Source organism: Euprymna scolopes, chromosome 4 (assembly GCF_053919585.1).
Source record: "Euprymna scolopes isolate OS-2025 chromosome 4, ASM5391958v1, whole genome shotgun sequence".
Lineage (NCBI taxonomy): Eukaryota > Metazoa > Mollusca > Cephalopoda > Sepiida > Sepiolidae > Euprymna > Euprymna scolopes.
The window spans coordinates 58,193,638-58,206,921 of NC_136485.1; the positions used below are offsets into that span (position 1 = coordinate 58,193,638).

Genomic DNA, 13,284 nt, shown 5'->3' on the forward strand with positions numbered 1-13,284 from the left:
CTCCATTGACTGGTACAAATTATCTTAAGTGCAGCATCTGAAGAACAGATGGTGTTTATTTGCTCCCCCACTGAGCAAATTAGGCACAAGGCCGTTTTTAATGTGAGGTTAAAACCAGCTCCCCTAAAAGTAGGCAAAAAGGGGGCACTCTGGTTACCAAAAATAATAATTGTCCCAGTATAGAGGGTTTCCCCTCCATTGACTGGTACAAATTATCTTAAGTGCAGCATCTGCCGGAACAGATGGTATTTATTTGCTCCCCCACCGAGCAAATTAGGCACAAGGCCAATTTTTAATGTGAGGAGTGAAGGGAGGGGGAAGGGAAAGGGGGGACCAGCTCCTGAGAGGTGGGAAATGGGAGCTGGTTAAAGGTCAGGCATGTGGGGTTGCCCCCACATCTGGTCTTTGCTAGTCATAGCTTGCAGTATCTGCCGGAACAGATGGTATTTATTTGCTCCCCCACTGAGCAAATTAGGCACAAGACCGTTTTTAATGTGAGGTAAAAACCAGCTCCCCTAAAAGGGGTCACTCTGGTTACCAAAAATAATAATTGTCCCAGTATAGAGGGTTTCCCCTCCATTGACTGGTACAAATTATCTTAAGTGCAGAATCTGAAGAACAGATAGTATTTATTTGCTCCCCCACTGAGCAAATTAGGCACAAGGCCGTTTTTAATGTGAGGTAAAAACCAGCTCCCCTAAAAGTAGGCCAAAAGGGGGCACTCTGGTTACCAAAAATAATAATTGTCCCAGTATAGAGGGTTTCCCCTCCATTGACTGGTACAAATTATCTTAAGTGCAGCATCTGAAGAACAGATGGTATTTATTTGCTCCCCCACTGAGCAAATTAGGCACAAGGCCGTTTTTAATGTGAGGTAAAAACCAGCTCCCCTAAAAGTAGGCAAAAAGGGGGCACTCTGGTTACCAAAAATAATAATTGTCCCAGTATAGAGGGTTTCCCCTCCATTGACTGGTACAAATTATCTTAAGTGCAGTATCTGAAGAACAGATGGTGTTTATTTGCTCCCCCACTGAGCAAATTAGGCACAAGGCCGTTTTTAATGTGAGATAAAAACCAGCTCCCCTAAAAGTAGGCAAAAAGGGGGCACTCTGGTTACCAAAAATAATAATTGTCCCAGTATAGAGGGTTTCCCCTCCATTGACTGGTACAAATTATCTTAAGTGCAGCATCTGCCGGAACAGATGGTATTTATTTGCTCCCCCACCGAGCAAATTAGGCACAAGGCCAATTTTTAATGTGAGGAGTGAAGGGAGGGGGAAGGGAAAGGGGGGACCAGCTCCTGAGAGGTGGGAAATGGGAGCTGGTTAAAGGTCAGGCATGTGGGGTTGCCCCCACATCTGGTCTTTGCTAGTCATAGCTTGCAGTATCTGCCGGAACAGATGGTATTTATTTGCTCCCCCACTGAGCAAATTAGGCACAAGACCGTTTTTAATGTGAGGTAAAAACCAGCTCCCCTAAAAGGGGTCACTCTGGTTACCAAAAATAATAATTGTCCCAGTATAGAGGGTTTCCCCTCCATTGACTGGTACAAATTATCTTAAGTGCAGTATCTGCCGGAACAGATGGTATTTATTTGCTCCCCCACTGAGCAAATTAGGCACAAGGCCGTTTTTAATGTGAGGTAAAAACCAGCTCCCCTAAAAGTAGGCAAAAAGGGGGCACTCTGGTTACCAAAAATAATAATTGTCCCAGTATAGAGGGTTTCCCCTCCATTGACTGGTACAAATTATCTTAAGTGCAGCATCTGAAGAACAGATGGTATTTATTTGCTCCCCCACTGAGCAAATTAGGCACAAGGCCGTTTTTAATGTGAGGTAAAAACCAGCTCCCCTAAAAGTAGGCAAAAAGGGGGCACTCTGGTTACCAAAAATAATAATTGTCCCAGTATAGAGGGTTTCCCCTCCATTGACTGGTACAAATTATCTTAAGTGCAGCATCTGAAGAACAGATGGTGTTTATTTGCTCCCCCACTGTGCAAATTAGGCACAAGGCCGTTTTTAATGTGAGGTAAAAACCAGCTCCCCTAAAAGTAGGCAAAAAGGGGGCACTCTGGTTACCAAAAATAATAATTGTCCCAGTATAGAGGGTTTCCCCTCCATTGACTGGTACAAATTATCTTAAGTGCAGCATCTGCCGGAACAGATGGTATTTATTTGCTCCCCCACCGAGCAAATTAGGCACAAGGCCAATTTTTAATGTGAGGAGTGAAGGGAGGGGGAAGGGAAAGGGGGGACCAGCTCCCGAGAGGTGGGAAATGGGAGCTGGTTAAAGGTCAGGCATGTGGGGTTGCCCCCACATCTGGTCTTTGCTAGTCATAGCTTGCAGTATCTGCCGGAACAGATGGTATTTATTTGCTCCCCCACTGAGCAAATTAGGCACAAGACCGTTTTTAATGTGAGGTAAAAACCAGCTCCCCTAAAAGGGGTCACTCTGGTTACCAAAAATAATAATTGTCCCAGTATAGAGGGTTTCCCCTCCATTGACTGGTACAAATTATCTTAAGTGCAGTATCTGCCGGAACAGATGGTATTTATTTGCTCCCCCACTGAGCAAATTAGGCACAAGGCCGTTTTTAATGTGAGGTAAAAACCAGCTCCCCTAAAAGTAGGCAAAAAGGGGGCACTCTGGTTACCAAAAATAATAATTGTCCCAGTATAGAGGGTTTCCCCTCCATTGACTGGTACAAATTATCTTAAGTGCAGCATCTGAAGAACAGATGGTATTTATTTGCTCCCCCACTGAGCAAATTAGGCACAAGGCCGTTTTTAATGTGAGGTAAAAACCAGCTCCCCTAAAAGTAGGCAAAAAGGGGGCACTCTGGTTACCAAAAATAATAATTGTCCCAGTATAGAGGGTTTCCCCTCCATTGACTGGTACAAATTATCTTAAGTGCAGCATCTGAAGAACAGATGGTGTTTATTTGCTCCCCCACTGAGCAAATTAGGCACAAGGCCGTTTTTAATGTGAGGTAAAAACCAGCTCCCCTAAAAGTAGGCAAAAAGGGGGCACTCTGGTTACCAAAAATAATAATTGTCCCAGTATAGAGGGTTTCCCCTCCATTGACTGGTACAAATTATCTTAAGTGCAGTATCTGCCGGAACAGATGGTATTTATTTGCTCCCCCACTGAGCAAATTAGGCACAAGGCCGTTTTTAATGTGAGGTAAAAACCAGCTCCCCTAAAAGTAGGCAAAAAGGGGGCACTCTGGTTACCAAAAATAATAATTGTCCCAGTATAGAGGGTTTCCCCTCCATTGACTGGTACAAATTATCTTAAGTGCAGCATCTGAAGAACAGATGGTATTTATTTGCTCCCCCACTGAGCAAATTAGGCACAAGGCCGTTTTTAATGTGAGGTAAAAACCAGCTCCCCTAAAAGTAGGCAAAAAGGGGGCACTCTGGTTACCAAAAATAATAATTGTCCCAGTATAGAGGGTTTCCCCTCCATTGACTGGTACAAATTATCTTAAGTGCAGCATCTGAAGAACAGATGGTGTTTATTTGCTCCCCCACTGAGCAAATTAGGCACAAGGCCGTTTTTAATGTGAGGTAAAAACCAGCTCCCCTAAAAGTAGGCAAAAAGGGGGCACTCTGGTTACCAAAAATAATAATTGTCCCAGTATAGAGGGTTTCCCCTCCATTGACAGGTACAAATTATCTTAAGTGCAGCATCTGAAGAACAGATGGTATTTATTTGCTCCCCCACTGAGCAAATTAGGCACAAGGCCGTTTTTAATGTGAGGTAAAAACCAGCTCCCCTAAAAGTAGGCAAAAAAGGGGCACTCTGGTTACCAAAAATAATAATTGTCCCAGTATAGAGGGTTTCCCCTCCATTGACTGGTACAAATTATCTTAAGTGCAGCATCTGAAGAACAGATGGTGTTTATTTGCTCCCCCACTGAGCAAATTAGGCACAAGGCCGTTTTTAATGTGAGGTTAAAACCAGCTCCCCTAAAAGTAGGCAAAAAGGGGGCACTCTGGTTACCAAAAATAATAATTGTCCCAGTATAGAGGGTTTCCCCTCCATTGACTGGTACAAATTATCTTAAGTGCAGCATCTGCCGGAACAGATGGTATTTATTTGCTCCCCCACCGAGCAAATTAGGCACAAGGCCAATTTTTAATGTGAGGAGTGAAGGGAGGGGGAAGGGAAAGGGGGGACCAGCTCCTGAGAGGTGGGAAATGGGAGCTGGTCAAAGGTCAGGCATGTGGGGTTGCCCCCACATCTGGTCTTTGCTAGTCATAGCTTGCAGTATCTGCCGGAACAGATGGTATTTATTTGCTCCCCCACTGAGCAAATTAGGCACAAGACCGTTTTTAATGTGAGGTAAAAACCAGCTCCCCTAAAAGGGGTCACTCTGGTTACCAAAAATAATAATTGTCCCAGTATAGAGGGTTTCCCCTCCATTGACTGGTACAAATTATCTTAAGTGCTGTATCTGCCGGAACAGATGGTATTTATTTGCTCCCCCACTGAGCAAATTAGGCACAAGGCCGTTTTTAATGTGAGATAAAAACCAGCTCCCCTAAAAGTAGGCAAAAAGGGGGCACTCTGGTTACCAAAAATAATAATTGTCCCAGTATAGAGGGTTTCCCCTCCATTGACTGGTACAAATTATCTTAAGTGCAACATCTGCCGGAACAGATGGTATTTATTTGCTCCCCCACCGAGCAAATTAGGCACAAGGCCAATTTTTAATGTGAGGAGTTAGGGAGGGGGAAGGGAAAAAGGGGACCAGTTCCCGAGAGGTGGGAAATGGGAGCTGGTTAAAGGTCAGGCATGTGGGGTTGCCCCCACATCTGGTCTTTGCTAGTCATAGCTAGTCATAGCTTGCAGTATCTGCCGGAACAGATGGTGTTTATTTGCTCCCCCACTGAGCAAATTAGGCACAAGGCCGTTTTTAATGTGAGGTAAAAACCAGCTCCCCTAAAAGGGTCACTCTGGTTACCAAAAATAATAATTGTCCCAGTATAGAGGGTTTCCCCTCCATTGACTGGTACAAATCATCTTAAGTGCAGCATCTGCCGGAACAGATGGTATTTATTTGCTCCCCCACTGAGCAAATTAGGCACAAGGCCGTTTTTAATGTGAGGTAAAAACCAGCTCCCCTAAAAGGGGTCACTCTGGTTACCAAAAATAATAATTGTCCCAGTATAGAGGGTTTCCCCTCCATTGACTGGTACAAATTATCTTAAGTGCAGCATCTGCCAGAACAGATACTACACTTTGATCTTGCCAATATGCTCAGATTGTAGAAAAGATTATAAATTCTATTAACAATTCCATAGATATCATTTTGGGAGAGGGATCACCCTATACAAATCAACCAAGATTAACAATAAGGCATTGACAAAAAAAAAAAAAAAAATTAATGCATTATATCTCTGTACACAAGGAAAAAGGTTGTGTTAAGATCAATTTAGAGGATCTGTTCTTTTTGCAAAGTGTGCAAAAACTGTTCAGATATAAATCAAGAGGAAGTACATGTAATCAAATATTGGTTTCCATCTTGAATAATAATAAAAAAAAAAAACACTAGAAAATATTTCAAGTATGCATGTGTATGATTTTTTTTCTTTTTCAAATTTCTTAAAAAAAAAAAAATCTGCAGACTATATGTAAGAAGCATCATAATATTCTAAGTGCTAATGGTCACTACATTACTTTATTTGATCCTATATGCTACCTGGACACCTATTTTGAAACTCAGTGTATATTACCCACAATTCTGAAATTAAAAAAAAAACATTATAAACAATTAAAAAAAGAATAATTTTTAATTCCGTTTACAAACCCAGGCCACATATCACAGGTGCTTTCATTTCATTCGGAGAAAGACACCATTCTCTGTGTTTCTGTTTCTTGAAACAGCTTACCAGTAATAACAACAATATCATATCCAGGATTCAAGTCATTTTGACAAAACATCCAGGCAGTATATAGATAATCACATCTTCTGATATTTTATATGGCTTGTTGCAATTTGCTATTTTTTGTCAATAAATTTGATTTGATTTATTGTGATAGAGATGATAGAAGTCTGGTGTAGAGATAATTCAAATCTAATCTATTATTACAAATCTATCAGACCATGTATAAAGTACCGTTGTCGAGTTGGAGTTGGTGAATCTTTGTCTTATTTGAGGGTTCTGAATAAGGTGAAGAAACGTATGCGTAATTTGATTGGCTCTACCCTTTCTTTTTTCTCTGCAACTTTTTTCTTTGCAAATGTGATGTTGCTAGTCTCAGTCTTTCCTATGAATACTATTACGCTATGTGTTCTTCAGAATTATCTCATCTATTCCCTGCTTCCTTTATTTTAGCTCATTTGACTCGTTGATCGAGTGGTGTCTATCAAGTTGCTGTTCTGTAAACTCTTTGTAACACAAATTGCTATTCCAGTAATATTTTTCAAAAAACTAGACTTGTGGCTGCATAAAGGTGTTAAATTTGGACAAAATTGGACTGTTTCTTCTTTAATTAGATTTTTTTCGATTATCGATTTTCAATACTTATATACTTATAGGAGGCATTCTCTTCTTGTTGACCGTTTTCCTTCTTATCTATAGCCTCGGCTTGAAAAAAAAAAAAAAAAAAAAAACAAGGCCAATAATCATCTCTTTTCTTTGTGATAATCATTTTTTATTCTTGTTATTTTCTTACATAAAGTGGCTTCAGACATTGTCTGGAGCAATTATTACCATAAAATATATGTAATTTAGATTTTGTTATTGGCCAAAATATCTATGTATCACTTACAATGAGAGAAGCCACAAATTGGTCATAAAGCTTGATGGGGTTCCAACTAATGATGATGTCATATGTAATCACAGCACCTGGACAAAAACAAAAAACAAACTTATTCATATAAATAATTTATAAAAAGAGATCAAATGTATTTAAAATAAACGGGACTATATGGGATTGAAAGCAAGACAAATACAAAAGTGAAATAAGTTTTTCTCTTTTCCTTTTTTTTTTTATTATTATTATTGTTATTATTATTTTTATTGTTATTATTATTAATATTATTATTGTCGTTATTATTATTATTATTGTTATTATTCTTTATTATTATTGTTATTATTTTTATTATTTTTTATTATTATTATTTTTTATTATTATTATTATTTTTTATTATTATTATTATTATTTTTATTTTTACTATTATTATTTTTATTATTATTATTTTTTATTATCATTATTATTTTTTTAAAAATTATCATTATTTTTTATTATTATTATTTTTTATTATTATTATTATTATTATTATTTTTATTATTATTATTTTTATTATCATTATTATTTTTTTTAATTATTATTATTATTATTTTTTATTATTATTATTTTTTTATTATTATCTTTTATTATTATTATTATTATTATTATTACTACTACTATTATTATTAATATTATTATTATTATGTTTCTGAAGTTTTTAGATGAGGATTGATAATGAATATTATTTAGATTATTTAGACTACTGTTCTCATCTAAGTTATTATTATCACAATCTTTTGACTGAAGTAACCTCTGACTTTTTCAGGTGTCTTCTCAAACTTGAAGAATTTGAATGTTAAATGTGTCCACAAGGACCTTTGGCATAACGAATAAAGTACTAGGTAAAATTCATATATATAAATGATACTCTTCTGGAGGTTAAAGGTTCAATCCTCAGTTTAAGCAAGACTCAAAATACAATTGTGAATTGCTTAAGATTTCTACCTGGCCATGGCCGACAGAACGAGAGCATGCTATAAAGGGTTCCGTTCAAAATTCCGTGCATATTCTCGAGTCCAAAAAGATACACCAGAAGAAGGTCAGAGGTTACATCGGCCGAAACGTTGTGGATATAGCACTCAAGATTAGACCAGTAGTTTGAAGAATCCAAATAGTACAGAATTTTTTTTTTAAATTACAAACCTTACTTGCTTTCAGTGCCACTTGATGGTGACAAAAATGATTTGTATATTAGTGGGACCCATGGAAATTCCACAGATGTATACTTTATCTGTTGTATATTGCTGCCATGCTGATGGATGCTGGCAACCTTCCTATGGTGCCTCTTAATAGAATTCTTTGTTGAAAGACACCGAGTACTAACTCGAACGATATCGTAGAAACAAATATCAACAAAAATCATTTGATTCATTTGAAATTAATGAATGATGCTCAACAACAACCTCAGATTAAATTTAGAAAATAACTTTATTTTGCATTGCATCTCTGGCAGTTGGGAAATCTCATCTGTTAAAATGTGGGGAGTTTGATAATGTACATATAAACTTGTGTATATATATATATATATATATATATATATATATATATATATGTATATATAGTTTCTTTGTTTAAATTTCATTCAGAAAAAACATCAATTTTCAGAGTAGAAATTTATTGTTTGAATAAAGAATACATTTTATCTATATATATAAAAGCGAAAATGTGTGTATGTATGTATGTGTGTTTGTGTGTCCCCTAAAAACTTTCGACAGACAGAACAAAAATTCACAAATTTGGTCTCATATAAAAGCCCCATCCTTCGCCCGAAAAATATCAAAGAATTGGCCAAAAAAACGTTAATTTCAGGTTCAATCCCAGTTATCAGTTATACTTTTTTTTCTCGATTTTATTTGTTTTGTTTTCTCTGATTTTTTAAAAAAGTTTAAACAGGGTTATTAATTCGCTTATTCTTTGCCCCCCCCCTCCCCCTCCTTACATACACACCTCCAAACACCCGGGTAACGCCGTCCTTTTCTTCGGGGAAGGGGGTTTGTTTTTCCGATTTAAAAAAAAAAAAGTTTTACGTTCGTCGGCTGTTTTTTTTGTTTGTGTTTTTCCGATTTTTTAAGAAGTTCTTTAACCCCCACCCCCTACACACACCTCCAAACACCCGAGCAACGCCCGGTACCCCCGCTAGTATAAATATAAAAAATGAAAAATATGAAATGTATTCTTTATTCAAACAATAAATTTCTATGCGGAAAATTGATGTTTTTTTCTGAATGAAATTTAAACAAAGAAACTATAAATTCCACTTGCTCTATCAAGTATATTGAGCTATTCTCTTTTTTTGCTTGGATTGTCTTATACAAAAAAAAATATTCTGTAAGACTCGATACCTCATGATTAATTAATCTGTGTTCCTATTCACCTCAGGATTCTGAGATATATATAGATATATATATATATATATATATATATATATATATATATATATATGTATAGTTATCCAACAGAGTTATCTTCTTTTGTGTTGATTATTTTTAAATTAAACTTCACACTTAACAAGGATGGTTATCATCTTCAATTAATTTTTAAATTTCTATTTGTAAAACATTAAAATTTAGTGAACATTTTTAAAGAATTTCTGTGTTAACTGACTAAAAAGAAATAGTAAAAGGAAAGAAATGGTTCTTACCCAATGAATGAGCAGCAATCGAGACTTTACCTGAGCTTGAATGAAAATAGGGATTGCGGACACAGAACATGGAATAGATACGGTTCAATTCTGATTGCAGGCCATGTGTTATCTGTACACAAAACAGACACACACAAAAAAAAAAACAATTTTAAAATATTATCAGGCGATAAAAATTAAAAAAAAAAAAAAAAAAAAATAGTTAAATTCATATGTTAGATTCATTACTTTAAAGTTTTTTTGCATGATTCTATTAAATCGCGGCAATATTTTTGCAATAATTCTTATGCATTTCATTTATTTGCTGGGTTAGAAAATTCGTAGAAAACACTCACGTATATAACAAATTGAAAGTTTTGGAAGCTTGTTACATACAAAGTGAAGATTAAAACAATATTAGCTTAACAAAATTATGCAGATGCAACCTTTTGATAAGTATAATAAGTATATGTTTATTTTTGTTACACTCTTATTACTTTATATTATATTCTCACTTGCGCTAGTTTGGTCTGATGGAAATTGCGTATTGATATATTTCGGGAACATTTTCCTTCATCAGATGTGTGTTCAACTTTAATTCAAACATGCATATAGAGGCCATTATAAATGAAAGCAATTCAGCAGTAGAAATTGAAACTACATTTTCTTTTGTTTAATTTTGTTTCAAACACATGGTTATTCTTTTAAGCTTAGCAATGTAAAATTAGTATTAATATTTTGAATTTTTTATTATGTGTATTTATAATTTTAATAGCAGGAACACCCAACGTTTCCCGGGATTGAATTAGGATCTTTTATTATCATCAAAATCAATGAAATTACCTATTTGTTAATGAAATTGATTGATTGCGCTAGTTGGGGACCTATCATCGAGGGGGAAGGGAGGAGTAGCATAACTTAGTCCACAATACATTGTAGTCTACATTGCACTATAGAGAATATACTGTTAATTTTATAAAATTATTTTTATATATAATAGCTTGAATTAAAGTTTAAAATACAAAAGCGAAGTATCATGGTTCGATTGTGTTCTGAACAGAAACATTCATTTCAAACACCTCCCCATCTTATCAAAGAACCTACTGTTGATTTTATACACCGGACACTTGTTTATGTGAGGATAAAACTTCTCAAGTATACTTGGGATGTTAGGCTGTATAAAGGTGTTAAATTTGGTTAAAATTGGATTGTTTCTTCTTTAATTAGATTTTTTTTTATTATCGATTTTCAATACTTATTGGAGGCATTTAGATGCAAAACCTATCTAAGAACCCTCCAAGTATATTTGTGTGAAATTTCCAAAAAATTGGCCCAGACATTTTGGACTCCATAGGGAACAAACTTACTCACACACACACACACACACACACACAAATGTGCCTTCTATAATCTAAATCTTACATGCATGTATGTATGTAGGTCTTGCACAAACTTTCTACAAAGCGATGGATCCTGAAAAGATCGGTATTATTTTGAAGCTCAATGTCTCTGACAATAAATATTGAAAAATTTGCCAAAAAACATTAATTCCTTCACTCTAAACTCGGCCGTTTTGTACAAGAAGGGGTCGATTTTTTTCACTGACATTTTAGCAAGTCATCATCACCGTTGAATTGACTTTGGTTAATTTCAATGCTTTTGACTTCTGGTCGCGTCATAGAGACATCAACTAAGACGTCAGATTTTCTTTCACTTTCTTTTCCGCCTTCGTGGCACGGGTTCGAGCCTGCCTGCCTACTACAAGTTTTTTTTTTTTTTTTTTGCTCAACACACACATCTGTACACCTGGGCAATGCCGGGCACCCAGGCTAGTTTATATATAAGTAGAGATTTTTATTTTAAATTTTATTAATCCTATATTCTAGTTAAATCAATTGATGAAAGGGAGACAACTTTGCTGTACGAGTTATTGTACAAATATTTGTTTGCTGTATACTTTAACTATTTTAATAGAGTGGATATTTTTGGCCTAAGTTTATTGGGTTTTAAAAATTGTTTTTAAATTATTTATTTAATTAATTACCGCATCAAACTCAATAATTGTTCCCAAAAAGTCATATTATATGGAACTTCCACCAAACAACAGTGGCACAAGTGGAAATATAACAAGATTATAAAAACAAAAATATTTATACACATTGTATTAAGAAAAGCTGATTCCGCTCTTATGTTTTACTTTGATTCAGTTTGTATATATCTGTCACACTTCTGCATGGTATTGCCTTTTATAATTTTTCCTTCATTTACACAAAACAATGTTTCCAGCAAACTGTGTTAAAAGATCTTAAAATTATTTATAAGTTTAAGTTCAGTTCAATTAAATATTTAATGACAAAACCAAAAAAATTAACTTTCAGAATTTTACTTTAAAAAAATAAATAAGATACTTGTGCATTATAATTGGATAAAAAAAATGTATTTTATGTAAAAACACTATTGCGTACTGACATGTTACGTCGAAATTCATAAAAAATCTAAAAGTTGCTTTTATATATTCTTACTTTGCCATTTTCTAATTTGAAATAGCAGCATCTGATTGAAAGCAGGGATTTAAGCCAGTTTGTCATACAGCAATTGGCCACAATAAAAGAGAAACCAATAAAACAGCTTTATTTAATAATTTTTTTTTTGTAATTATTTTTCTACTCTATCATTTTTCATAATTTTTGGAACTTTTACAAATTTCAACATAACGCGTTATTATGTAACCGCTTTTATTTTTACTTAAAATGAATTTTTTAAAATTAAATTATAATGCACAATCATCAAAAGTAATAATTTAATGAAAACACCAGTATAGTTTAAAATAAAAGATTTAAGTAAAAAAAAAAAAAACTTTCCGGCAAAAGATGGTAAGTATAGCTAATCAATATACTACTAAAACTGTGGTTTATGTCTGTCCCTGTGCATGTAATGATTTTAAATATAAGAGATTATTATTTTAAAACATGATAGTTTCAGATTGAAAAGACAGCCATGTTAAAATATTTTAAATCTATATCTATATAATACTAAAGCTATGTGGATCTTGTTTCCTGTCATTTTATTTTTTATGGCAAATAACATCTGCATTCCACTACGATAGATGTATTATTGTTCGTCACAAACTGGAGCAATGAACTTGTTGGCTAGGTTGGTTGGTCTTTGTTTTACGGCATATCAACCTTTTTCAGTTTATTTAATGCTGAATCTAGTTATTTTGAGGAACGATTTTTAATGGAGTATATTTTTTTTTAAAGTCAGATTCTATTTAACCCATAGTTGGGACCCTAACAGGTACTACCACTCCAGGTCAGAGTGGACCTGGGAGCAATGGTAATTAAAGGGTGGCTCCACACTCCCCAAAGCCCGCAAGGTGGGGCCTCACTATCAGATATAGTTTTAGGTCATATCCAGGACCTTGTTGGCTCGGAGCAAGGCATAGTTTCTGTTCTGATGATACTACACTTCAACTTTGTCCTCGGTCAATGAAGGAGAACTCATTTTTTATTTTTTTGTTCTAATTCAGAATGCCCCTTTTGGGAGAGCTGATTCCCCCCCCCCCATCCCTCCACAAGCAAACATTTAGCTATTAAGACAGCCAACATAATACATGTTGTTACATCTGATAATAGCTGTCGTTGTTGGTTTAATAAAAAAACAAAAATGATCACAGGACAAAGTAGAACCATTAAAAGATTAAAAAAAAAATAAATAAATAAAAAAAACTTATAGATTAAATGGTAATGTAGGAGCCACTGAATGTATTATGATTAAAATCTGTGATGGATAAGGCACTTTCGTTTACCTCCCAAACTGTCATGACCAACGTTTTTGTTTTTTACTACAAAGGCAAATAACTC

At 35.0% G+C, this 13,284-nt stretch overlaps 1 protein-coding gene across 2 annotated transcripts in view; it reads right to left on the reverse strand.

Moving 5' to 3' along the window:
* LOC145267479 (phospholipase DDHD1-like) overlaps positions 1-13,284 on the reverse strand; it is a 117,300-nt gene that overhangs the window by 44,635 nt on the left and 59,381 nt on the right. For both annotated transcript variants that reach the window (XM_080123307.1, XM_080123306.1), the window contains exons 7-8: positions 9,443-9,554; positions 6,781-6,857 (exon numbers count right to left, since the gene is read on the reverse strand). In XM_080123307.1, the coding sequence (XP_079979433.1) occupies positions 6,781-6,857; positions 9,443-9,554 (189 nt within the window). The remainder of the gene's footprint in view (positions 1-6,780; positions 6,858-9,442; positions 9,555-13,284) is intronic.